Raw genomic sequence first — 27,993 nt, forward strand, 5'->3', positions numbered from 1 at the left:
GCAGAGACTCCCCGAGGATGATGCAGCGGAGTGTTCGGTGGGATGGCTCATGAGAGACGTGGCTCACTACCAACTATATGATCACAAAAGTAAATCGTTAAGATGACAAATGGGCCACGATAAAAGAGGACGAGTTGCTGGGAAATAAGCTGAAATATGCGCGCGCTAAGTTTGGAGTTGCGTTCGCGTGTGTGGGAAAGTGTCCGAGTTTATATAGCGGAGGGAGATAAGGGACGAGGGAAAGTTTGTAGCGCGCGCTCTCTCACTCTTTTCTGGTGACATCAACAGAGAGAGAGAGAGAGGGAGAGGGAGGGAGAGAGAGAGAGGAGTTTGGGGGAAACCTCAGTACAAATCTGTGTGCCTCTCTCACACTCACAACCTCCAGGCGCAGGGCAACCAGTCTGAGTTGCGCCTCCGCTCACTCAACTTTTCTTTTTTTCCTCCCTTCCACTGATTAGGCTACAAGTCCTCTGCGACTCTCACTTCTGATCTTGGCTGGCAGCGGAGGGATGTCCCCTGGAAGGAGGAGGTTACACCCCAGCTGAACATTTTCACCTTGGAAAAAGTTTAGGAGTCAGACTGATAACTTCTTGATGTGATTGGAGAGCGTTTTTTTTTTTTTTTTTTGTGGGGAGACTTTTACGCATCGAGTTGAGTGACGCGCGGCAAGATGTTCTGAAAGAAAACTTTTCTTCTCAAAGTGTCACATCCAAACAACTCATTTTCTCTCTTTTTCTTCAATGGCAAGGGAGCGTTTTAAGGAGATTCTGACTGATCGAGTCTCTTGAGAGAAACTACTGCACTTTATTTCGGCTCCAATCACTTCTTCTCTTTTACATTTTACTTCTAGCACGCAGTCGAACGGCCTTTCTTGACCTCTTTCGGGATCCTTACTTCCACAAGTCGCGCTTCACCCACTGTGGATGTTCAATTAACTCCGGTTTGGAAGTAATTCGAGTGGATATCATGCCTCCGATCGGGCCGGAGAAGTGGGCTGCGCTCTGCCGCGTTTGGGCTCTGGTTCTCGCGCTGCTGGTGTGCGCCGCTTCGGTGACTGGATGCCCACACAAGTGCAGCTGCTCCGGGTCGCATGTGGACTGCCAGGGTCTGGGTTTGAAGACTGTGCCCAAAGGAGTACCGAGGAACGCCGAGCGTCTGTAAGTGGAATTTCACGACAGTTTAAGCGAATCTCACTGTCTGTCTGTCATCATCTTTGTTAAACATCAGCGTGAAAGCACAAACATGATAAAGTTATCTCAGCCCGAGTTATCAGAGAAGGAGGGAGCTTAAACCCCCAGATCACAAGTGGACAGTTTAAACCTTCAGCGTATTTACTAAATGAACACGTCTTGATTTGAAAGCTGTTAATTGATGGATCAATACATGTTGGTGGCGTTTTCTCTGTTATTTGTTGTCACTGTGGCCATGTTCATCAATTGCTTTCAACTCTGGCCTTCAGCCAGTGATCATTATAAGGTTAAAAAATACGTCTTTTATTTGTTTTATTCTGCATTAAAACGATGATTAAACTTAGGCTTTTGTTGAGCTGAGCAACATTACCATTTTCTTTTCCTTGAATTTGAAAAAATGGGTAAACATTTCTACAAAAGTTGACAAAGTAAATGTGGGTAGCATTTAAAACGTAGCATTTAGCCTGATAAGACTGATAAATAAAATAACTGACAATTCCTTGTATTACCCTAATGCAAATCAAGGGGTAGTTTGTTGGAATAAGTTACAGTACATCCCTAAACACTGCAGTCCATGCATGTGGTACAAGTAATAGATGGGGCACATGAAACTCCACTAAAATCCACCAGTGTCCCCAGTGAATGGAGGAAGTTAAGAAAACAGTCCTAAACCAGCTTTAGAGCGAGTCATTTAGTCTATAAAGGGGTCAGAGCGAAAGGTGAGAAGATGCAGCGAGCTCCTTAAATCTTTTTCTATTCTTTTACGTTCCCTTTGCAATAAGACTTTCACAGGCTCCTAAAGTTGAGCTGGATCCTCATTGATTTGTGTGAAATCCTAAACGCTGATTTTACTCTTGAAGGATCACTTTTTTTGAACCGGGTGACAGTTAGTTTGAAATGATATTCACTCCTAAGGCAGAGACAGACCCCTGACAGCGGCTGCTGCCACTTCTAGCCTGACCCTGACACGTATGCACCCCCGCAGCCACACACATGCATTCACAAACACACACACGCACCTATGCCGTAAAGGTATGGAAGCGATTATGCATGATAACGGAGCAGCCAAAAGGCCCGCGGGGGATCAACAACAGACCTAACCCTGAGACAACAAACACAATCAGTAGGCTGCAGAGGGAAGAGGGGGGCTGTGTTTGTTGATGCGTGTGTGTGTGTGTGTGTGGATGTGGGGGGTACTGCTGGATATGAACACATGATTAGCATGTGTGTGCTTGTGCATTTTTACTTTTGCAAGTGTTGGATATGTTTGTGTGTGTGTGTGTGTGTGTGTGTGTGAGAGAGAGTGTGAACAACCATCCCCATACCTCTCCCATCCCACAGGACTGTTGTGACCTCCCAGGACCCGTTGGCTTTTACACAGCAATCCCCCGAAGACATTTACACCTTAGGAAAATAAATAATTAGAGCGGGCTGTGATGGGGAGGCGGGATAAGGGGGTCTCCTGCCTCTCGCTCGGGTCCCCAGGGTAGAATACTTGGGGTAGCGGAGCCCCCACCCTCCCCTTATCCTCAAGAAACTATGTGTTTATGTTTCCCTGATTTATCCAGGTCAGTGTTTCAGCTGCAACTTTGGCCAAGAGTTGCTCTTTTCCTCCCTCTTTTCCTCCCTCTCTGCCCGCCTTCATCTTTCTCTCTCTGTGCAGATATAGTTTAGGGAGTCTGAGATGGGAAACATTAAAATGGATGAGATTCCAGTTCTAAAGGTTACGGCAGATGGTAAACTTTTTAGGAAAGAGAGATGAGTGTTATTGCCCTGAGCAGGGATTTGGCTTTGACAACTGAGATGAGGTCCATGTGGACAGCAGATTCTGGTAACAAAAGTGCCAAGTTTGTTAAGTTATGAGTAAAAATGCTCATTTGCATCAAAGTAAAGTTTCCAACCTTCTTGAATATCACCTTAACTTTTACCAAAGTGTAATAAAATGTTACACATTCTAGCTTAAGTCCAGTGGAGCTACTTGTTGTTTGAAAACATTCCTCAACTTATCACTTCATTAGTATTAAATCTTGTGCTAATGAAATTCTGTTTGCTTATGTAGGTTGTGAATGGAGGACAAGAAAAAGATACCGATGGGCTTTTTGAACTTGAAAGTAAAAATTCCCCTTAAATTTAAAAACGTGATTGTGATCCACCTTGCTTTTCTTTTTCTGATTTTGTCGTGTTGAAGTATTGGATGATCTCTCACCATTTGCAGGAAGGTTCGAACATAAGTAGAAATCTATAGAGGAGGGGAGATAGTGTTTTTATCATGAGATTATGCTATGCAACAAGACCACAAGACATGACGATTGAATAAGGGACCCGAGTCTTGTGTTATCTTGATTTGAAAATCTTTTTCAGCTACTACTCTACTGCTCCCTTCATTGCTTGCTATCTCTCTCTCTCTCTCTCTCTCTCTCTCTCTCTCTCTGTCTCTCTCTCTTGCCACATGCACCAAATCAAACAAATTTAGACTCTGTGGAGGAAACAAATGTAGAAAAATAATCAGTGATCACTGCTAAGTGAAGAACAAGAACATGACACTGATTGAGGGAAATCGGGCACAACCGAATAGTTAAGTACAAGGCTTGGTGATGAAATAACTTTAGTACAGATATACCCAACACTGCAAAAGTATACGATTACAGATTTGACCTGTAAGGCACACCGCAGTCTAGAAAGTCGAAATGGAAAACAGTCGGCACTGTTAAGTTTGAAAAATCACCAATGTGGTCTTCTTAAACTGTAGAGTCGACACTTCTTTTGTTTCTTTTTACACAGTATATTCTGAATCAAGTTAACTTCCACCGCCTCTAGACGTAAAAGGATCCACCTGTCATAACTACTGAATGAAACCCTTTAAAAGCCTCGTTTTCTTCGCTATTGTAAACAAAGCATTTGGAAAGGTTAACGAGAAAAAAAAAAACCCAGTGGTGGCCTCAACTGTTCACTTAACACACACAGACACATGCACTCAGAGGCAGCCTCACAGATTACCTCGGGCCAGTCAATTCCGTAATGTCCTCCTTGGGAAGCCACTTGAGACCTCATTTGCATCTAATTTGAGTGGAGGGTTTTGGGGGGAGGCTTAACCGGCTTAACGAGGCAGGCTAAAATGAATTGGAAAACAGGGACGGCTTTTCTCTCCGGGGTCCAATTCACACCTGCCCTACAGGGACCCTTGTACACACACACACACACACACACACACACACACACACACACACACACACAAAAACACCTTGGAGTGTTGATTTTAGAGCTGCAAATTTCAAACTGTTGCCCTAACTGCAATGAAATGTGGGGAAATCGAAGGCTGTAAACTCTAAGGGGGCTCTCAGTTGGTTGAGCTGCAATCAGGACATTTTTGTGTTGCGGTGTGTATGTACGTCTGTGCTTTCGTGTTTGTTTATTTTTAAAAATCCTCTTACAAGTGCGATCTCTCTCTCTCTCTCTCTCTCACACACACCTACACACATATATCTATGTGTGTGTGTGTGTGTTCTGTACGTCAAAGTGAGTGTTGATGTGCCTGTTTGCAGTTGAATGAGTTCACTGCTGGAAGCGGCAAGTTGCCTGAGTCGACGTTACACAAACTAATTCTGATTTTTAACTGCCTATTTTTCTTTTCCCCCCTCTAACGGCACTTTGAGGACGTTTTGGCAAGCTTTTTACGAGCAACACCTTCTCTACTTTCTTAAGCCTCGTCTGGCACTAGTCGGAGGTCTTTCTTTTTATTTCCCTCCCCAACTCTTCATCCTTTACTCCAGCTTTGTTTTCTCTTTCTGACATCTCTCATCCTTTCCACCCAGCCCCTCTCTACCTTCCTCTTTTTTTCTGCTTTGTGTTCAATTCTTGTTTCTTTCTCACACCCTTGCCTCACTCCACCTTCTTTTCTGCCTCATCTCCCTCTCCCTTGCCTCCTCCTTACCTCTCGTCACCAGTCTCTCTTTTTGGCCACCACCTCCAGGTCCAACACACACACCTTCAGTTTGCCAGCAGCATCTCTCCAGTCGAGGTTTTCACAGCTCCCATTTCCCCCTCAGCGTGCCAACCTACCACGGAGCGCACAATAAGATCCTGCCTGTGTGTGTGTGTGTGTGTGTGTGTGTGTGTGGCTACGTGTTTCTGTGTGTGTTGAGTGGACACACACACGTTCCAGCCTCTGCTTCTGGCTCTTATCAAAGCTTGGTGTTGATTGGTCAATGGACGTTTTAACCGCCACACCCTCAGCTATGAAACTGCATTCTGTGGTGGAAGTGGAATCTTTCGGTGCTAACCTGTGCATGTAGCAGACCTGCTAATTTGTGCTGACAGGATTTTGGTCCTCTAAAGTTAGAATAATCTGATTGGATCAAGTACTATCTGTAATCACTTGCAACAGTATGCAAGTGATTCGCCCCAAGTCATTGCAAATGTCTAAGAAGTCTGATAATTCGAAGACGCATCCCTGCTAACCATGCTATTTTTACTTTGCCAAATCCCGTGGAAACCAGGGAGCTAATTAGTGATGGCTTTTGTCGATGCAGTATTTCACTACATATGTGCGCTACTTTGAGACAAGCTTAAGTCAGCACACATGCTTTGGTAACTTGAATAAAAGCCACCGTTCAATGGTGACCGTTCTTTACTGTTACGGGCACGATGGTGATGTAATACATCTGAGGAGCAGCCGAGTGTTATTGCTATAGCAGACAAGTCTAAACTAAGAAGCAAAAAAGCCACAATGAGCTTGCTGTTCTCAAACAGCCTCTTAATGTCACGCCTATCATCTGTGGCCATCTCGTGGTAACCATTTTGTGCCCTTCCAACTATGTTTGATTCAGTTATGGTATGCCAAATTTCACAAGTGAGGGTAACCGATATTTAGTCTGCAGTTCTAGGTCAGTGGGTGATATTCCCTTTTCCCAGGTTTCTCCAGCGTGTGGGCAGTTGACCTTTCTAAATAATGACTTTGAGTCTGCCAAGGAGGCAGCAAACTGGCAGTGACAGTGGGCACTGCCCTTCTGGGAAACAGAGCAAGCTAGCAGCATTAAAACACACACACACTGTATTCACATGTACTTAAGGAAGAAACAATACACACACACAGGCAAAGCGGTTCACACACTCACTGGCATACGTCCAGGCAAATGTATGCAGACATACGAATTCACACTTGCATCAGCGTATACACGTAATTGCACTGCACTTGCAAGGACCCTCACTGACATAATGCATTCCTAGGTCCTTTCCCTAACCTTTACCATCACAGCTACGCCAAACCACAACCCAACCTAATTCTAAAATTAGCCCTTAAAGGAAAAGTACGCTTCATTACTAGAGTCTTATTTCTATAGTTTTTGCCATTGTTCTATCTATTGTGCACATTCTGAGATTAAATTTAATTTCAGATCAGACATGGTGTTGTAAGCAAGTCAACAGCTAACAAGAATGTTTAAACCATTTTATTTGAAGGATAAGCTTGAAGTGAGCACACCTGAAATATCTTTGCTGAGAAAAAAAAAAACTGACTGTAAAGTACGGTTTGTCAAAGTTGGACCACAAAGGTCTCTTGGACCGGTGATGGATGTTTGCCGGGAATAATTTGGGTGATTATTTCACAGTTTACTTTCATTTTCTCTTCAAAGTAAGTTTTGCTAACCTGCGTGTTGGTTTAAAAATCTCTATGATCGTCTGATGGCTTGTGGTCTTTGTGTTTAGTGTGGTGTTATTACAGATAGGAATGATGATTTGATGGTCAAAACTGTTATAATAAGACCCAGGTTGTGTGACACTAGAATGTTCTTTTAACCCTCAATCAACCCTTTGAAGAAGTGAACACCAGCCAGACTCTCCTCATTCTCTAATACATGCTGTGTAAAGACACAAGAACAAAGACACAAGAATTCTTGCATGAAAAAGACACACACACACACACACACACACACACACATACACAGCATACACTCCCATGCTTTCACCGTATTAAACCTGCAATTGGTTGTATTGGTTGGAAACTTTGACATAGAGAGAGAGACTGTGTCACATAGAAACTACACAGAGTCACGAAATGACCTTCTGTGACTTTCTGCTGAAACAGAAGTCAGTCCTCAGACCGGAAGACTTCAGTGTGTGTGTGTCATACTCGAACGCCAGTCTGGGTTTGTGTGTAAGAGTGAGCAAATGCGTGCAGTACGCTTGGAGTCGTTTGATGTTAACAAGCTCTGCCACTGTTTTGTTAGGCCACTGTCACCAAAGCAACACATTATATCCCTTCTGCAGGGACTTTCTTTTTTCTCACTGTGTTCCTGTATTTTCGCCCCCTACACTATATGTGTTTGTGTGTACATATTTTTGTTATTTGCGTGACATGCACCATCATTTTCCCTTTTCGGTCCAATGTCCAGTTAATCCCAAAGTGACAGACTGTTAATGTTATAGCTGGAAGCTTATGGAGAAGCTGGTCACTGCACTTATTGTCTTTTTCCATCTCCGTCTCAAGCTCTCTCTCTCCATCATTCTCTCTCAGACTCTTATCCTCTCGTTCTCTCACTCATGTTTTTTTCTGACTTGGCCTCTGTTGAGGAAGCAGCAGTCCTTGTCCTTGTCAAGTGGCCCCTCAGCAGCCAAGTTGTCCCTCCACCCCCATTGCCACCCTGTACACTTACAGTATAGCAGCAGTAAATCTAGACAAAGGCAATGCAGCCCTATAAACTCCAGCAACAATAAAAAGAAGAGCTAACCAAATACAGTGTTGGTTTATAGTCCTTTTGGTTTGTGACTCCCATAGAAAGGGACGCTTGCGGGAAAGGGACGCTTGCGGGCGACTCCCCAAACTACGAGCTTCATTAGGTTGACATTGCACAGCGACTAGTAGGGGAGAGAAAAAATATATTGTGTCAGACAGAAAACAAAGCAATAGATGATGAAAACCCAGAGGGGGGGATTAAATACTCCCCCAGATTTCAATACAATCCCATCGGTCTGGGATATTGAAGGCGAAAGATGCATTAACAAGTAATTTAAAAGACTGTAGAGTCATAAGCATAAGAAGAATAGGAGGAGGGATGATGGAAAGATGACGGATTTAAAGCGAAAAGATGGATAGAAGAGGAGGAAAAAACTGAACTTCAAAGAGTGAAAAAGAAAACAGTGACAGAAAGTCAGACAGAATGACAAAAGATACTAACATGAGAATAAAATTGAGAGAGTTCAAAGCAAATGTGCGGATAAGACGGAGGGAATTGTATTGCCCATCGTTTGAATAGGATTCCTCTTCATGGAGGAGCAGTGAGTGTCCTTCAGTCTGCTGTAGGGAAAGTGTTTTACTGACTAATAGCTACTTTATCATCAGTGTCTGTACTCCTCTGCCTCGCCTCTCTTTTGTTGGGAACGAAATTCCCCGACCTTTTGTCGAGTTTCTCTGATGACATTCTCGACCTTGCAAATGTCTACAATAAGTAAAGACGCTTATTTGTACAAACAGAGAAACATTTTTTTGTGTCAAATGTGTGGTGAGGAAATTGGCCTGATCAAACGTTAAATGTCAAGAATGTTTCTGAGAAGCCGGCTTGGCCTACACGAGAAACTATCTCCAACAGTGGGGTCGGTGTCTTGCTGTAAACCCACCACACCAGGCAAACCTTTGTATTTGAGGCAGATTTCCCCCGTTGGTGTTAGCAAATGCTTGCTTTTGCTGTGTAAATTCTACTTTGGCCAGATTTGATCACTGTCTCTGAACACACCACATGCTTGTTTTTCTACACAGATGGTAGGCAGCCAAGCTTGTGTAATCTGGTTGTTTTTTTATTTAAAATAATTTTATTCACAGGCAATGTTGAGATGTGTACAGCCACACGCCAGAGGGTTGATGTAAAGTAAGAGTTATTTTTGTTTCGCCTGAAAAAATATCAAATATATGGATACTGATTCTCGATGGTATTGATGAGTCTTGAAATAACCTGCCATGTGTGATTTTAAAAAGGACATGGTGTCCTCAAAGGTAGCATCAGCCCTGGAATACGTGACCCCGCCTGTATTCGATTGTTCTCATGTGTTCAGATGCCTTTTACCATGTGTCTTTGTGTACGACAGTAGGATGTGAATGCCTCCAAACCTCTAAGTGATGATTGGTGTTCATCCCAGACAGCAGTTCTGTAATAAAGAGAGTGTTCACTTCCTATTAGCATCACTATGACAGAGATTCAATACAGCAGTCACACAGGAGACCAAGTATTCCACAAAACCCCCACATTTTCCAAAACTTGTAGATTCTTCTCAACTCTTGTAGACAATACATGGTTAGCAAACGGAGACAAGGACTGAACATGTAATTATTTCTAACACTTCAATGATTACATCTTTCACTTAAAGAATTTATGTTACATCAGTGCTATGTAGTTGTTTTTTTTTGTAACTGTAGCTGAATAGAGAATTTTCTCTATGTGACTCATTGTTTTTCTTGTAAACATGAGTTCCACATTTAATGTTGATACTGAAATATGTTGACTACCATCCATCCATATTGCTGTGCAGTAGGGGGCAGCAGGCTTAGCAGGGTATTCCAGACCTCCCAACAGCATTGCTTTCCAGCTCCACCTGGGGAATCCAAGGTGTTTCTAGGCTAGATGGGATGTATAATCCACCCCAGGGTTTTCTGGGTCTACCCTGGGGCCTCTCTCTGTTGGACCTGCCTGAAAAACCTCTAAAGGGAGGCGTCCAGGAGGCATCCTGATCAGATACCTAAACCACCTACACTGGCCCCTTTCAACATGAAGCAGCAGTGGCTCTATGCCAAGCTCCCTCTGGGTGTCTGAGATCCTACCACCTTAGAAAGAAATCTCATTTCAGCCGCTTGTATCCGCAATCTAATTTTTTCGGTCACTCCCCAAAGCTTGTGACCATAGGTGAGGTTTGGAAAATAGATGGACTCGTAAATTGAGAGCGTTGCCTAATGGCTCTGCATTCCTTCTCCTGTATCTCAAGTTTGAAAATCTTTCAGCGCCTCCCTTCCAGGACCCTGGAATACACATGGAACACATTCAGGGGACCCCTTTTTTAAATCGGGAACCATCACCCCGGTTTGCCATTCCCGAAACAACGATCCCTGACAATGAAGAGGTGTTTTTATTGCTAAATAGGTGTACAATTTTTAACTGCGGATGTGATCCAAAACTATTAAAATAATGTGTTGCCAATAACGCCAATACCTTGTTTTCAACCTTGATTGGAGATTGATTTTTTTGCTGCAAATGTGACATTTTTGTGTTCTGATCAGTTTGCCGTCCAAGCTGCCTTCTCCTTCAGTCCTGATGAAACTGTTTTCATGCTCCTGCCTTTTAAGCTCCATATATCAAACGAGATTACAACAAGTGATCAGATCAAAAACATCTGAGCATATGTTGCTAAATTTCATATCAAAACATTTGAAGTAGTCGGATTGCAGCTGCAATCAAGGGTACTTTTGAAGCTTGATGGCCGCCCCCTCCTTCTGGTGACAGACACACTGTAGAGCGTGGAGCTGGGAGGAAGAGGAAGACGGCAATTAGGATTCCTTGCGTAACTGCGAGATTTGGAGAGCGAAATTGAGCATACCTATCTTAGAGAGGGAAAGAAGGATGGAGAACAAGAAAGGAGGAATGAGAAAGTGACGCGGTAAAAGAGCCTTGTGGAAAATCCCAGCACATTAGCACAGGAAGCGAGCGCATTCGGAAACGAAGCTTTGGATGGAGAACAACAAAGGATGAAAGAGGAAAGGATGGAGTGATAAGGATGCAGCGTCTGATAGAGTGAGAGACAAAGTGGAAACAAGGAAATGTCACAGTGTCAGAGGGAGAACAGAGAGGGGAAACTGTTAGCAGCAGTTCATCATTATTCCTCACTGCCAGATGGGGGGGGGGGGGGGGGGCAAAGGTCAAGAAAACAAAAACAGGACGGCTTGAGATAGGTTGAACACGACTGACTGGCCCAGTACAACATGCCAAACATTTTAACACATGTCTTCTCATAATATGTCATGGTTTACCACAGTGGCGGTTCATTCCATTGAGCTCTTGGGAGTTTTTGTCACCTGATCTGTTATTTGTTTAACATTCCTTTCTAATATTTATTTCTCTGTTTTTTCTCTGTGAAAGCTGCGCTGTAAGTGAATCACAGCTCCGTACACCAAATGTGTGTGTGTGTGTGTGTGTGTGTAAAGTCAACCAGTATGCCGGCCCAAGGCAGCCAGACTGTAAGGTTCACTGCTTTCACTGGTCTGGGGGGGGGGGGGGGGGGGTGCTTTGTGTGGGTGTTGTATGGTACATTAATTCCCCGAAACACCTGCTGTTTGCATTCTTGTCTTATCCCGTCGTCGCAAACACACACATGCACGCCTTACGTCTGCCTGTAATGGAAACAAACCGTGGTTAGCGCTTTTGTGCTAAAGCCGCTCGTTAGTTGTCTGTTGACTGCCAGCTGGTCAGTTAAATTTCAAGCTGAGATAAGCTTTACTGCTGGGCGGGGTGGACACACTCTTCAGCAGACCAGGTGCATCAAAACGGCCTTCTCGCTTGCCATTCAGACCCTCTAAAGCCATTTTTATTGGCTGAAGGTTTTTTCATCATTCATGGTTGGTTGCAAAAAGGTACTCTTCTCAGCTCTTCTTCAAACAACTTTTCTTGAAATTCCCCACAATTGCTGCATGAAACAAATGCCTTACTTTATAGGATTACATGAGTCCAGGTCTCAGTGCACAACACTCTCACAGCTTCCAAGGTAGCAAGAGTGGAAGTTCTCACAACTATAGTTAGGCTCATGAAAGATGGCATTAGTTCAGGCTAGGCAATGAAGCTACACTTTTATTGCATATTGGTGCTTGATGCATGCATCAAAATCACTTAGTTTAGTATGTTACTGTTGTTCTAGATGAATCATTATCGGCCGATAAAATGTATGTGGGACATCTGCACTGGCTGGACTCCCAGCCTCGGCGACTAAACCATTGCAGCGTATCCAGAATGCTTCAGCACGCCTTGTCTTCAGTCTACCCAAATTCTCCCATGTGACCCCTCCTCCGTGACCTCCACTGGCTCCCTGTTGCAGCACGCATCCAATTCAAGACGATGGCACTGGCCTTCAGGGCCATCAATGGAACGGCACCCATCTACCTCCAAACACTGGTCAAACCACACGCCTGACGCGAGCACTTCGCTCCTCTACTTCAGCTGGCCGGCTGGTACCACCATCGCTGAAATCAAACAAATGTCGCTCAGCAAAGTCCAGACTCTTCTCTGTTCTGGTGTCTCAGTGGTGGAACGAACTCCCGACCAATGTCAGGACAGCAGAGTCGTATGCCATTTTCCGAAAAAGGCTCAAGACTCACCTGTTCAGACTTCACCGCGACTCTACATAGCATGACCAACTAACACCTCCCCCCAACGAAAAAAAGAAAAAAGCACTTCTATGCTCTTACCTATAGCACTTTGATCATAGCACTATTGTTCTTATGTTTGCTGAACAGCTACTACTTTACTCAGGCGAGGACCTAACACTTGTTTCTATTTTTTAACTCTTACTTTATCAGCAATGATATATTGTTGTTTCTTTATTTTGGCAAATGTACTTATTGTAAGTCGCTTTGGACAAAAGCGTCTGCTAAATGCCCGAAATGTAATGTTTGGCTCTAGCAATGGCCGTGACTTCTTCAGTGGTTGCAGTTGATGTTAGATGAGGTGATGCCATCGATGCACCACCTGGCCCCGTGTCCTCACTGTTTGTTTGGGTTGAAAGCAGTTTCCCTGGTGAGAGCAGAAGTTTCCACTGTGAACAAGAAAAAGATGGAGATAAGGATGGATAGATTAGGGGGAAAGGCAGAGGGAAAACACAGAAGGATAGGAAAATGTAGCCAACTGTAAAAGAGTGAGAGATTGAGATAAAAGAGGAAGATAAGGGAGGGAGAAAAACGGAGAAAGGCGAAGAAAAAGTGTTTAGTCAACTGTGAAAGATAAGACATGAGAGATTGAAAGAAGGGGAGCCACTGTAAAGGGGAGAAATTAGAGAGAGAGAAAGAAAGTGGAGAGATCGGCTGGGATCATAGGGGTAAAGCCGGCTGTGAAGGACTGACAGATTTAAATGAAATAGCAATGACTAGGGAAAGGGCCGATGTAAGATGAAGGGGAGGAGGGAGGGGAAAAAGAAAACACTGAAAGAAAGTGAAGTGATGAAGACAGACACATGGCAGAGGAGTAAGACAGGGAGGAGAAGAAAGATGGATAGAGGCAGAGACATGTGGAACAGAAGCATTCAGATTGGATGTTGCCTCGGAGTCACTCAGAAATTACAAATCAACATGAAAAAAACATTCTTTTTATCATTGAAGCTGCGCTTTACTCAAGTTGAAAATGATAAATCAATGCTGTATCGGATTTTTAACCACAGCCCAGAAGGCTTATCAAGCTGCCTTGCTTTCCAAGGAACTGGCAATTACACACGTACTGGAGGCCTGTGACGAGAACCAGCAGCATTGAGTGTGGATGATGCGGGAAATGGCTCGCCGTCAGAAACTTATCTGGTGTCGAGATGGATGAGGCTCAAAATCATCGCAAATTTGTCATGTCGATGCTGCTTCCAAATGCTTGGATCCCTTGATGATGTGGGTTTATCTATGATTACAATGATTGCAACATTATCATACCAGTAACATCATTTTTTCAGGTTTATGTTGAAGTTATTCACAATTTGTCAGTTTCTTGGCAGATTGCAACTTTTTTTTTGTTGCATTTTATGCATTTATTAGTTACGCGTCAGGTAGCCTGACTCACAGGATGTAGACGGTGGGGATAAGCCTGCCAGTGGCCACGCTTTTCAGGTGGAATTCTCCTTTACTTCCTCTTTCTTTGCTATTTATCTTTCAGGGGCACCATCGCTCCAGCCAACAAAGACGATTGTGATTAGTTTAAAGAAATGCATGAAAGCCAGAACATTTTTTTTCCCCCATTTATAACAGAATGATAATGGATGCAGCCCGACCACGTAGAAGCACTGACACATCATCATCTTATTATGTTATGTAGAACATGTTAGCAAGCCTATTTACACAACTAGCAGACACGGAGCAACGTTCACATTCCTTTGGCCCCCTGGCAAAAATAAGTATGTTCATAATCCTTTTATCTCTTTTTTGGTCTCCACCAACTTGTGAGGGAAATATGACTCCTCCGTTGTTAAATGGTCCGCTATGTTTACCAGCTGTTCCCAAACTTCTGTCTATCCGTCAAGTTTTGCCAAGCATGTTTTGGCTCAGAACTTCTATTCTTTTTCCGATCAGGAATCCTTACAAATCAGTGCTCGCCTGGGACCTCATCCTGAGAACGTATGGGTTGTTGCTTGTGATTTATATCAGTCTGTACTGTAGTGGGTGGGGATCTTCGCTCAGCAATAATTTTATGTGACATCTCATTGCATGAGACGATATGATGAAACTATTCATTTTCCCGGAGCCCTTTCAAGGACCCCTGGTGGATGACTAGACCCCATTTTTGGCTTTGGGGTGTGCTGCCCTCTCCCACACCAGCCCTCCTTGTCTCAGGCCGGGGTATGGCTCTTATTAGTGGTCCTTAACATGGCAGCTTGGAGAAGCCTTTTGAAACCTAATATGGTCTTAAATCAGATTTATAAATGTTTAGGTGTATTATGAAAAGCACACACGCAGGCCGCCTTGGCAAAACCAGACTCTGTTTATGTGTATGTATGAGTGTGTGTCTGTGAGAGTGAGAGGGCGAGTGGAAGCTTACAAAGCCAGGGAAAGAGACTTGTGTGTGTGAAATGGGAGAGAAAATTGTGTGTGTTGTTTGTCTGCGCTTTCTCTCTCTCTGTGTGTGTGTGTGTGTGTGTGAGATTTTTTTTTTCCCTCCCTAATTCCTCCAGGACGACAGCGTTTCAATAAACAGCATACCGGTATAAAGGGAACCAGTCTACACACACACACACACACACACACACACACACGCACACACACACACACACACACACACACACACTCAAGCAGTCAGTTCACATTGCAGTGTGCATACATTGTGCACTCGTAGTTAAAACAGATTGAATGACGGCCAGGAAACACGATAAGCTTTTAAACTCTGATGATGGAAAGAGAAAATAATTTCATCCCAGTTTTTTTTTTTCCTTTTTTTGCTGGAAAAATTCTCAATATGTCAGATCAGCAAGAAAGCTATGTGTGTGGTGAGGTGTGTGTGTGTGTGTGTGTGTGTGTGTGTGTGTGTGTGTGTGTGTGTGTGTGTGCTTTTCCTGGTGCCTGTACGGTAGGAGTGTTTGTGTGTTTTGTTTTCTGTTTGTTGGTGTGTGTGTGTGTGTGGAGGGGGGGCTTGTACGCTGCCTGCTGTTCTCACGCTCTTATTGCCACATTCACAAATTCGAGAGTGTGAGAACACACACAGACACACACTTGAGTTGTTCCTCACTGATGTTGATTTGCATGTATAATGATTTCAAGACGCACTGTATTATATTAAGTACATTAAACTCAATTTTATCTTTATGATCAAATCACATAAATCGGATTTGTAACCCTTATTTTTTTTTCTGTAGGGATTTGAACAGAAACAACATCACCAGGATCACTAAAGTGGACTTCTCTGGCCTCAAGAACCTCAGAATTCTGTAAGTTTGTTTCTTCCTTTTGTTTCTGTCAACATTTTGTGGTGATCAACCATTCACTTCTACTGAAATGACTCTTGTTTAGCCAAGTTTTTCCTTTGGTTAACTCATGTTTATTTTTTGTATTCTTGTCCTCCTTTCTTACTGTTAGCTCTTTATAAGAGTGTTCCACGTCAGAGAAAATTCTCAGAATGAGAAACTCTTGAGAATACCGCAAATTCTCTGCATACCAGCCACTTACAATCTTTTTGTATGATTTATTCAGGGGAGATTTTTTTATGGACATGAAGTGCTTCACAAAACGACTGCAACTATAGGGCTACTATAAAGTACAAAAATGATGTAATCTTTGATCAACTAAATCTATATCCAAGTAGATGTTTTGGCAAACAAAGCTTGTGACTTCACATCCCATCGTCATGTAGGTATGATGATTCCATGTTGAATCTACCAGCTACAGGTCTATTATGACCTCTTTCCTTTTCCCTCATTTGGAATCCATATTAATTTCTTAACAGGGAATCCTATTAATGAAAAAAGGGCCATGCTGGAGCACTTAGACCAGTGATCCTCACTATTTCTTCCAGTAGAGCCACATTTACAACACAAAGTCCACAGGAGAGCCACTACGACTGCCAACTAAGCATATCTGCTTACTTATTTGTCATCCCACTTAACATACAGTATGTGTAATAAGGGCCCTATGAAGGCTGCACGGTGGTGTAGTGGGTAGCACTGTCCCTGGTTTGATTCCCGGTTCGGGTTCCTTCTGTGTGGAGTTTGCATGTTCTCCCCGTGTAAGCGTGGGTTCTCTCCGGGTTCTCCGGCTTCCTCCCACAGTCCAAAGACATGCAGGATGGGGATAGGTTCATTGATGACTCTAAATGTCCCGTAGGTGTGAATGTGAGTGTGAATGGTTGTTTGTCTCTACATGTCGGCCCTGTGATAGACATATAGGCATCCTGTCCAGGGTGTACCCTGCCTTCGCCCAATGACAGCTGGGATCGGCTCCAGCCCGCGACCCTGAATACAGGATAACCGGTAGACAATGGATGGATGGAAGGGCCCTATGCAATCCGTTTGAATTTTTTCCAGATACATTTTTTTTTTCCCAAATTCTGTTTTCTATTTAAATGTTTCTAAATTCTGTTTTACAATTTTAGAGCATTTTCCACCATCTAATAGTGTCTAATCATGTGGTTGATCAAAATGAAGACACTGAAGAAACATTCTAGTAGTTCTAATTGTAATTCCTTATCATGCAAATGTGCATACATGTGCCGTGTCTAAAATCAGTGCATCTGTCGATCCACTTGCCGCTATTTAATTTTCACTTTCAGTTGTGAATCAGTGAGATTCTGCTTGTAGCTGCTCATCACAAGGATTCTTGCCGGTCGACTCATTCTTATGTTGACAAAACTCAAAGAAAAGTTATAAACGTCTTCGACAGACGGAGAGAAGAGACGCTGGATGAAGCGGTGTGCCCGTTAATTACACTAAAACACAGTAGAGACTCTCGATAAAGTGTATCCAGATTTTGATAAATTCCACGAAATTCCTCGTTTTACAGTTGACTAATTTTCATTGTCAAATTCCACGATTCCATCCACGTTTTCCGCATCATGGAACTCATAGAGCCCCACGACTATTTTACCACTGATTCGAGCCATAAATCGAGGCTTGGCGAGCCGCAAGAGGCTCATGAGCCACGCAATGAGTAACACTGACGTGGATAAATACTATATTTACCTAATAGGCCTGTATATGTCTATAAGGAAAACACGTCTCTATAAAATATAGTTTCCCATCCTAATGAGTATCAGAGAGCAGGAGAGAATTCAAGTACCCAATGAGTTGCATTTCGGAATTACTGAATATTTACGAGGTTAAATAATAGAGTAATTATGAGCTGACAAGCCAGTTACAAGCAGCAAGACTTCTATTTCCTTAACAAGCGACAATATGTAAAAGCGGTGTAGCTATGACTGCATGCAGAGACTGAACTGCTGGAAAGAATGTTACAATTTCTGAATTGTTAGTGAGAAACTGTGAGTCATGTTTCATAGAAACAGACAAAGAGGAGATAACTGAGAATTCACGCCTTTGTGTCCCTGAACAGTTAGCTGAATTCTTAAACTTGTGAAACACTGTGACAGCCAGAGATACCAGAATGCCTTTGAAAATGCAAATTCAGTAAGAAATATTTGAGATCTTTACAGATGCATAATGGTGATTTGTATAAAATCAAAACAAAGAAGAATGCATAGCAAATGGAGAAATATGCACATGTACTTCTTTTTTTAATCACTGTACAGTAATTGTTTTAGTTGTGCCTACTGGCCACCGAGAGACCTCCTCTTCAACCAGCCTGAACTAACTTGATGTGTCATAACTGGTGATTCCAGCTGGTGGATCTATCTGTTCACAAATAGCTTTGTTTTGAGACCTCAAACGTGGGTTCAAACAGTCGAGCCGGACTTGACTAAAATTATTGCCGATGTTACTCTTGACTCCTCGTATCCTCTCAACTGTCCTAATTGACATCCAGGGCTCGCTCACTCTTCTACCTCTAGTGACTCAAATGTTGTGTGTGTGTGTGTGTGTGTGTGTGCGCCCAAGTGTGTGTTTGTCTAAGACCTATAATAACTATAATCACCGTTGGCTGCATGCAGCTTCCCTCCTCACTCTGTTTTAACCAGACCGGTAGATAAAAATACTCTCCGAGCTCAAACTACGCTGAGGAGTGGAAATAAGTTTATGCATGTGTGTGTTAGCAGCATGCGGTAGTGCATTTCTTTGACTGCAGCCGTACAACGTGTGTGTGTGTGTGTGTATGAGCCAAACAGAGGACGAGGACGAGGAAGAGAAGAGGGACCTTTATTTGTGTACCTGCACTTGAGGCAGGGTGTGTGTGTGTGTGTGTGTGTGTGTGTGTGTGTGTGTGTGTGTGTGTGTGTGTGTGTGTGTGTGTGTGTGTGTGTGTGTGTGTGTGTGTGTGTGTGTGTGTGTGTGTGTGTGTGTGTGTGTGTGTGTGTGGTGGGCCAGCAGCTTGTTTCATGTGGTTGGTGATATACTGCTGAGACATTTCCCCACTCTAAATGTCTTAAAGAAATGGGGAGGAGATGGCTTGGGAAAGGAAGGATAGTTTGAGAAAGTACACACACACACACACACACACACACACACACACACACACACACACACACACACACACACACACACACACACACACACACACACACACACACACATTGTTTCATGCAATATCAAGGGATGAACAAAAGCCTATGTGGCAACACAACACAGAGTGGCCTTTCCTTTATCAGTATTACTGTTACTTACCAGACCTCTCCCTCACACACACACACACACACACACACACACACACACACACACACACACAAATATCTTGTGGGAAAAGTTTGCATGTAGTTAAATGTTTCTAAATTCTTCCCAGGGAAGATAAAGTATTCCTCAATGGCCATGCACACACAGGCTAATAATTACTGATAATAATAAACAATATAATGTGAGTTCTGTTTAACAAATCAGTCAAATAAACTACAATGTAAATGTCTTCAAATATAAAATAACACCTCAGTGATCGCAGAACATAAAACATTAATCTATGTTAATTTGACTCATTTGTTGCTATTTTCTTCAAACCGAATATCTTACCTCATTAAAGCTCCACAATTACACTTTCCGCTTTAATCCGATTAAACGTTTGACATAATGTTTTGATTTAAAAACACGTAATCCCATCCACCAGTCTGAATAATTTTTTGATTTTAGCGGTCAGACTTGTCTTGCTGTAATCACAGTCACAGCTTGTCTCGGCACCCACACTGCATGCGCAACACTTAGTGTAATATCTTTGGCAGCCTTACATCGCAAGATTTCTTCCAGACTGCGGCGGAATTGAGTAATTCCAAACAAATTTGGATGTAGGTGAAAACTTGTGCTTGATATTGAACACTTGGCTGGGGGAAAATGAATGTGGTTTCACCCGTTGTGTGTAAACAAGTAAAGTTAACGTTCCCTCAAGTCTTTCCTTATTTAATTCCAACAGTTTGCTATAAGGTAGCGTGATGTCATTGTGCTTTTTATAATGGTTGCTAAGACTCCAATATGGTTGAATGAAGGAGTTTTTAGACACACCAGGCCCCACACACATGCAATCAATACATGTTTTCTCTCTATCTCCATGCCGATGAGTAATGCCTAATACAGACGGAACAATATAAAAACAATACCTCATCTGAACAATATGCCAACAGCTCCCCACACCATGTGTTTGGCTTAAGATCCCCCGCCTTTATAAACTTCATCGAATGAATCAGCATGCGGTTGATCCCTCATTTGGACAAATAAACTCTGATAGTTGCTCAAACTTACGTCTTGATTTATCTTACCCTGGAGTTTATGAGATAGGCTTTTCTCTCAGGATGGAGAAAATGTAGCGAGAGTAGAATAAACATGCTGGATTGCTGTTGGCTGGTCCGTAAGTCATGAGTGATGGGCTGCAGTCAGGGCTGGGCCTCTGTTTACATGTGTGTTTGGTGTGCTGGCTACCAGTGCATTACTCTGTATGCACTGTATGTATGTGTGTTTACACACATATCTGACATTGCCCAGTCCTGGTGTGTGACTATGCATCTTCTGCACAGTAGTGACGTTCCTTCATTTCCTTAGCAAATATTGAGAGTTTCGGTGAACAAACTGCTGGATGTGTACATTTTTTTTCAAACCAATTTTCACTCATCACCATGTGGATATGATTGGTTTAAAGTAGTTTCCAAACAAACTGAAGAGAAAAATGAGGATATTATACAAATCTTTTGCAAATCATCCTCATTTTGCATCAGAATCTCCTTAGTAATAAGTAAATGTGTAAAGCGAGTATGAGTGAGAATACAGAACGGGGATTTTTAAGAAATATTTTTGTATTTTTGGTACATTTTCTTCTTTAAAAAGAAACATTCTGGTACATGCATACATACAAAAAGAGCCCTGCATGTGTTCACGTGCATGTCCCTGAATGCACGCTTCAGTGTCTAAGTCTGTTATCTTTCAGCAAAGTGCATGTGTGTGTGTGTGTGTGTGTGTGTGTGTGTGTGTGTGTGTGTGTGTGTGTGTGTGTGTGTGTGTGTGTGTGTGTGTGTGTGTCTATGGAAATAGCCGGGCAGATCACAGATTAATGGATGTAATACAGCTGCATATCTGTCTAAACATTTTCTTTGAAAGAATATTTAAAGGGAAGTCATGCCAAAACAATTGAAAGTCCACATGGCAGGCCAGACGTCAGAGTTTTATTCCTCTTTTCTTTTTTTAAATCTCTCTCTCTCTCTCTCCATCCATCCTTTCATTCTGGGACTCGCAGTCTCTGCTTCCTCTCTCTTTCTCTCTCTCTCTGCTTCCTCCTTTCACGCCCTTTCCCTTTACCGCTTCCCTCCACTCTTCCTCTGCCTCTCCCATCAGCCACTTTTCCCCTTCGATCTCCCACCTCCCTCCTTTCTCTCAGGAGATGTCACTCTTAACATCTTCAGACAGAAAATATAAACATGCATATCTGTGGAGATGTTCGCTCTCCTTTACTCCTCCCATCTGGAAAACCTTCGATCGCCCCCAAAACATGACCACACACTTGGGATGAGGAAAAGAGGTGTACGCATTGTATTTGGAGCGGACTGGAAACAGAGACAATATCCTCGGGGTAGAAGAGGGATGGGATGTTAACTGTTTGTTTTGGCTCACTGCTTGTGACATTTGTGAAACGCTGCTTGCCTTAAACTTTTCAGACGTTCGCTTGGTGCCAGATTCATTTGTTCAGGCCACTGATTCCTTGTTTATACAACCAATTTCTAAAAAGTGCAAATGTCTCTTCTCGATGTTTAAAATCTCTTTATTTCTCTCTGGCAAGCAGCTGATGTTTCCACTGTCCAGAAAATGAGATTTATCTGGTGTTTCTTCCTTTTGGAGTGAACCTCTGGGACAGCTGGGAAAGCTGGCTGTGGATTGGTTTTCCCAACAACATGGTTGTCCTCAAGTTTCTTTAAATTAAGACATTTTTAAGAGATGTTATCTGCAACTATGTTAGGCTTTTGACAATTTGTGTTTCCTCCTTTGAAACACTGTTATTAATAATATTTCCCTGTTGTCTTGGCTGTTCTCTTTACTGCAGAATAACATAGTATTTCTGCTGGATTTGTTCATTTATAATAGTAACTACAACTGTTGTTCTTCTCTCTGTGTCCGCGTTGCTGTAGTCATCTGGAGGACAACCAGATCAGTGTTGTGGAGAGAGGAGCCTTCCAAGACCTCAGACTGCTGGAGAGACTGTGAGTACGCCGTCTTCTGTTGCTACCTGTTGTGCAGGAGTGAAAAATAAAATGCTAAACAACTGAAACAAATAAACAGCATAAAATAAATTCCACCAGGCCACGCAAACACACACACACACACACACACACACACACACACACACACACACACACACACACACACACACACACACAGTGAACAAGGCAAGATCCTTGAGAGATTCTGAGGTTGTGTGTGAAGTGGATGGACTCATCCAGGAACTCTCTTTGTAAGACACACTATGAGTGTGTGTGCATGAGTGATGTACAGAATACAGCAGCTCAAGTGTGTGTGTGTGTGTGTGTGTGTGTGTGTGTGTATCCGTCAGCTCACACCAAGGCTCTAGTCAACACAATCGAGGTGTCAGTGCAACACTTCCCACACACACCTGCATGTTTATGACTGTGTTGGCGGGATGACAGACAGACAGACAGACAGCTCTGCAGGACGACTGCTGTAAAGAGTGTTTATGATACTGGGGCATGAAATGAATATAGAGAGCAATACGCTGCACATGGTCAGACAACTCCTAAAAAATCAATTATAATTTGAATTTATTACAAGTGGCTTTCTGGTGATGTAACATGCATACAGCTGCCACATCTGAAGAGGACAGCAATTCTAAACTTAGGAACTGGCTGTCTTCACCGTGTTGAATTCACATCAGTGGGCAGGCCAGGAGCCGAGCATTTCCTCACTGATATGATGACCAGCTTCTCAGTTGTTTAAGCATAGTCCACTATTTCATATCTTTCCACATCGTACCGTGTCACGACATTTGATGTACATGTGATGCTACGGAGACTGCTCCATATGTATGTGTGTTTATATATATATATAAAGGTTATAAAGGTTTAGTCTGCCATGAAGAGGAGAGTTTAAAGCAAGTCTAAGAGGGAGCTGTTTCACAGACATATATAGACATACAACTAAATCAGTTCGGGGGACATCAAATGTTGATTGGCAGCAACATGTGTATCTTGTCTCTAAATGGAGATCACACATCTGATAGTGAAATTGTGAGGTGATGGGCTGCTTTAATGTTAAAATGCTCTTTAATGCGGTGTGTCAGGAAGGGTCAGAGGTCAGGGTTGAGGGGGTGGGGGGGGGGAGGTTAGGAGGCAAAGGTGCGTTTCAAAACTCACACAAGAGATGTGAGCATTTGATTTGTCTAAAGCATCATGCAACTTAAAGGAGCAATGTACGGGATTCAGAGCATTAATGCAGCAGCAAGCAACTATTCGCTATGGAAAGATCTAGTGTACCTGTGCAGATGGACGTCCCTCTGTGTGTGTTGTTATCTGAGCTTAGTGCATCTTTCCACTGGCTCGCTTATGGCTGTCGCTGTTCTCATACAGCAGTTACAGTTGATGATGCCCCCCCCCCCAAAATCTCATATCTCACACCTTCAATGTATTTATAGTCAAAGTTGCTTACAATCCTAGTATTCTATTCTATTCTATTCTAGTATTCTTTTCACATAGTGTCTGGATGACTTATGATAATTTCCTCTACTTGTTTAAACATATTAAAGAGAAATCCTGTAGTGATGACATTAATAATCAGGGTCCGGGATTTGTTTTCACTTTTAAGCTTTTTGAAATGCTTTGTTGACAGGGTCTCTGATTTTATGGCCGTCAGGGTGAAAGTTTAGGGGTGAGAGACTGTGGTGCTGAGTCTGTCTGATTTATGGTGTCGCAATGCGAAAAACGTGGAGCTTAGGTAGTCGTCTCCGTGGGTGAGGACATTCATGTCAACACATAAATTATAAAGACATGAGGCGCATGTTGGCCTGAACTGGCTCAATGTAGCTGGTCTTTAGTCCTGTAGAAGGTTGTAATTGATGGACGTTTTGCAAAAAGAAAGGGATTTTTTTTTTCAGGAAGTGAGTTTTTATTTAGTTTTCCTTACAAAAATATATTAAACTTCTTGATTTTGACTTATAGTTGCCCAGTGAGATTAGTTCCCTTCAGTCTCCAAACCATTTCTTCTGGCCTTCATTGTGTTCTGACGAATAGGGATAATTTTCCAATTTTTAAAGATATAATGTCCGTGGACTTGTGGTCTGGTATTATTTCAAAGGTTCCAAGCAGAAGAAACTCGTCATTCGGATTTGAAAATACACAAAGGATTCTTCTCCTAAAAACTATATCCGTTTTATGAGCGAACATCTTAAAATGACTCATAACTGTAACAGTAGCCGATCATGCGCTTTACTTTCTTACCAGCAGTTATTTTCTAGGAGCAAGGGTCAGTTATTTCAAATGGAGGATATCTCTTTTTGGACCGCAGCTCTCTTTCCATTGGTGTACACAGAAGTGAAAGTTAGGGTCTTATTATCATTATCACCAGGGTTAAAAGGTTGGTGTCTGTGTCTTCTCCAGAGCAGATTCTACTTGGTGACCCCCGTGACCCCCACCAGCCTCTTTTTCTTCTCCTTTTCCCCTCCACGCCTCCTTTCTCAGCCAAATGCTTTGGTAGCTTGATAACGTTTTCACTCCCTCTCGTCAGGCTGTCCTCATTTATCTCTGCTGCAGCCATGCCACACACACACACTCACACACACACACACACACACACACACACACACACACACACACACACACACACACACACTAACCTGTTGGTCAACATTATTCTTTCACTCTCTCCATCTTCCGCTGCCTCTCATTCCTTTGATAATAATTGCCATGTGTTCATTTCTGTTTGACATACTTGAACAAGTAATGGTATTTTCCTTGTAAAACATAAGAAAGCATTATGCTGTTTTCACTTGATATTAGTTGAGAAACAAAATGTTCCAGATTACAAAGCCACATGGAGTTGGTGATGTTGAACAAAAGCTAATAAACTGCAGAACGCTACACCCAGGGGATCTTCATTTAGAGTTTTCTTTGACTTGTTTATTGTAATAATGTCTGTGATTTAATGGTTGTTTATTTGTGCTGGCGATGGTCTGTACGGGTCTACAGTACGTTTTGTCACTTTTTTTACATCCACCTTTTGTACATATAATACATAAAAAAATACTTAAATAATATGGCATTTGAAACTTATTGTAAAGCTTGGATTCAAGAGTGCAAACCCTTTGATTTCTTTGTCTTGACCACCATTAGAGGAGTGATGCAAGATGGATACACTCTGTTTTATCAATGAGAAATGTGAATTAAATATGAATTCTTGGGCCAAGCTCTTGCATTTCATGCATTTTTGTCTTATCAAGACAAATTATCGTAACCTAATTGATGGCTTGGCCTTCTTTCTATTAAGTGACAGCAAACTATTTTGAAAATGTACTAAGAATTAGTGTCAACTTGGGGTATTTTCCAGGGAAGGGTGTTTTTTCTGAACATATCTTTCAACTTAGTGCAGAAGACTGGAAGACGCCAGGAACCTTAACTTGTTCATCCCATCCCTCCCAGGTCAAAGCACATGCAGGGCTGACAGTGATAACTGGCTTGAGAAAGCTAACAGCACGATAACCTGCAACTGCCCCACACACAGAAAACATAGCACGATAACCCGTGGGGTCACGACCACAGGAAACCAGTCAGACTCTCCCATGAGTTTGACCTTTGAACCGTGAACCCGCTGACCTTCAAGGTGATCCAGTCTCCTGGTTGGTGATAGTCCAGTCAACACAAAAGCATGGGTCGGAGTGATTTATGAGAGTGTGTTTTTGCCCTTTTCTGTTCACGCTGAGGTTTCTCGTTGAGTTTTACCAAGTGAAACCATTTAATTTCCTTTTTCTCCCTCTCCACAGGCGCCTGAACAGAAACAAACTTCAGTTTCTCCCAGAGCTTCTCTTTCAGTCCAACCCCAAACTCGGACGACTGTGAGTACACCTTTTTTTGTTTTTCCATCGCTCCATCCTACTTTCTTCAAATCTCCCATCTCTCTCGCTCCCCCTCTCTGCTCGTTTCTGTCTTCTTTTGATGTGATATGTGATCCCTTTGAAAACACGGCACACAGTGCAATGTCAGAACTTTTATCCGGGTTGGGGGTTCAAGTCCCTCTCCAGGTGTCACAGTGCTGCTCTGTGCTCCCGCTGAGAGGTGAAACTGGGTGTGTGTATGTGAGTGTGCGCGGTTTTAAGAGGTGAAAGTGTGCCTGGAGCGAATGTTTTGCTTGGACCTGTGAGGAATTTTTATTTGGGAATATGGAGTTTTCACAGAGTTTTCAGAGTGTAAGGGCAGGTCACACTGATGCAGAGAGGCTTCCCACTTGCCCTCCTTCTCTCTCTTTTACGTCTCACATTCCCAGACATGCTCTCTCTCCCCCTCTCTCTCTCTCTCTCTCCCCCCATCTGGGAACCCAGTGAGATTCTCCGTCAGCTGAGGTTGAAGGTTGATGCACCTTTTACCTGTTTAATTTGGTCTACCTTCAACCAAAGCACATAGTTTTTGTATCGCTTCTTCAGCTTATTTATCATGCATGATGTTGATATGCTGTATCCGTGTGTGTGTGTGTGTGTGTGTGTGTGTGTGTGTGTGTGTGTGTGCTGGGACATTAAACTTCTCTCCCTCTCTTTTATAATGTTTCTATGAGGCAGAACGCCTTGGAAGCTTCTCACACCTTCCTTTGTTCAAAAAGTGTATTCTTCTGTGAATGGGCTTTTTGAGGTTTTGGCATTATTGAAGTTTTTAGCTGTTAAAGAGATCAAATAGCAAATTACGCTGACAAAAAATTAAAGGGATACTCTACTTAATACCTTTTTTAGTATCAAAAATTGAAAGCCAGTAAGCTGAAACAAAAAGCTGGTCTGAAAAGTTTGTAGCTTGCTTCTTCACAGAATGACATCATTGAAAATGTCCTAAGACATCTCTCACAGGACTGAGACCCACTTCCAAGCCGTGCCCAATATGTTACCAGGAGTCTCGCAGCAGCATGACTACATCCACGATTCAAGTGTTACAGCTTTCCCTCAAATAAGCAGAGTGATTTGGTAACATACAGAGAAGTTTCTGTGGACATGTTTTAATACATGGATCCCATTTGACAGTGACAATTATGTCCAAATAAAATAAAAGTTTTGCTCTCAAAACGTATATTTTGTAACAGAGTAAAGGAACATTTACAACAAATACAATCAAATTATTATGGTGGTTTATTGTGATGACAATAAATGCTATTTTTCCGCAGTGCTTTCTCAATCTGATCCCTTGTTTTTGCAGAGAAGCCACAGAAAGATGAAATCTTCTCAGTAGGGGGGCCACACTGTGAAACCTCTGTAAGAACGATCGTGTGTTTCATATATTTGTGGCGATGAGCGTGATATATCACTGAAGACAGGGAAGTAGACTGTTGCTGCAAATTGTCAATTACGTCAACTGTGGCTTCCAGGATCGCACACAGTCAGGGCTCTGCATGTGAACAACGGGGACACACACAGTGCAAACAAATGGACACACACACGCACTTTCACTGTGTTTACTCCACTCCTTTCTCTTGTTCTTCATGAGTGACAGTCTTATTCCCTCCACCGCCTGGATTACTATTCCATAAAACCTGTAATTGGTCTCGATAGCTCTTATTTACCGCCGGTCGAATATGGATCTCTGGAGCTCTCGGACAGGGAGTGGAAAGGGTGAACATGTTCCAAACTTAACATTATAAATCTCATGTTCTTTATATCCCCACTTTGCCATCAGCACAATCTAAATTACAGTGTCTGGAGTTTCCTCCTGCTCTTTTTTTTCCTTTCCACTTTTCTCGTCCGTTTTTTTGGGTACTTTTCGTCCCATCGACACTGCGCTTTCTGCGAATTGAGGAAGTGGCGGTAATGTGAATAGCCAGATATGTAGAT

The 27,993-nt window shown here is 42.7% G+C and overlaps 1 protein-coding gene across 1 annotated transcript in view; it reads left to right on the forward strand.

The window, feature by feature from the left end:
- Window positions 1-473: 473 nt before the first annotated feature.
- slit3 (slit homolog 3) overlaps window positions 474-27,993 on the forward strand; it is a 227,439-nt gene continuing 199,919 nt past the window's right edge. The window contains 4 exon segments of the mRNA XM_084009985.1: window positions 474-1,157; window positions 15,756-15,827; window positions 22,094-22,165; window positions 25,951-26,022. Coding sequence (XP_083866111.1) covers window positions 967-1,157; window positions 15,756-15,827; window positions 22,094-22,165; window positions 25,951-26,022 — 407 coding nt within the window. The 5' untranslated portion in view covers window positions 474-966.

The sequence above is a fragment of the Eutrigla gurnardus genome (assembly GCF_963514095.1).
Source record: "Eutrigla gurnardus genome assembly, chromosome: 5".
NCBI classification, from domain to species: Eukaryota; Metazoa; Chordata; class Actinopteri; order Perciformes; family Triglidae; genus Eutrigla; species Eutrigla gurnardus.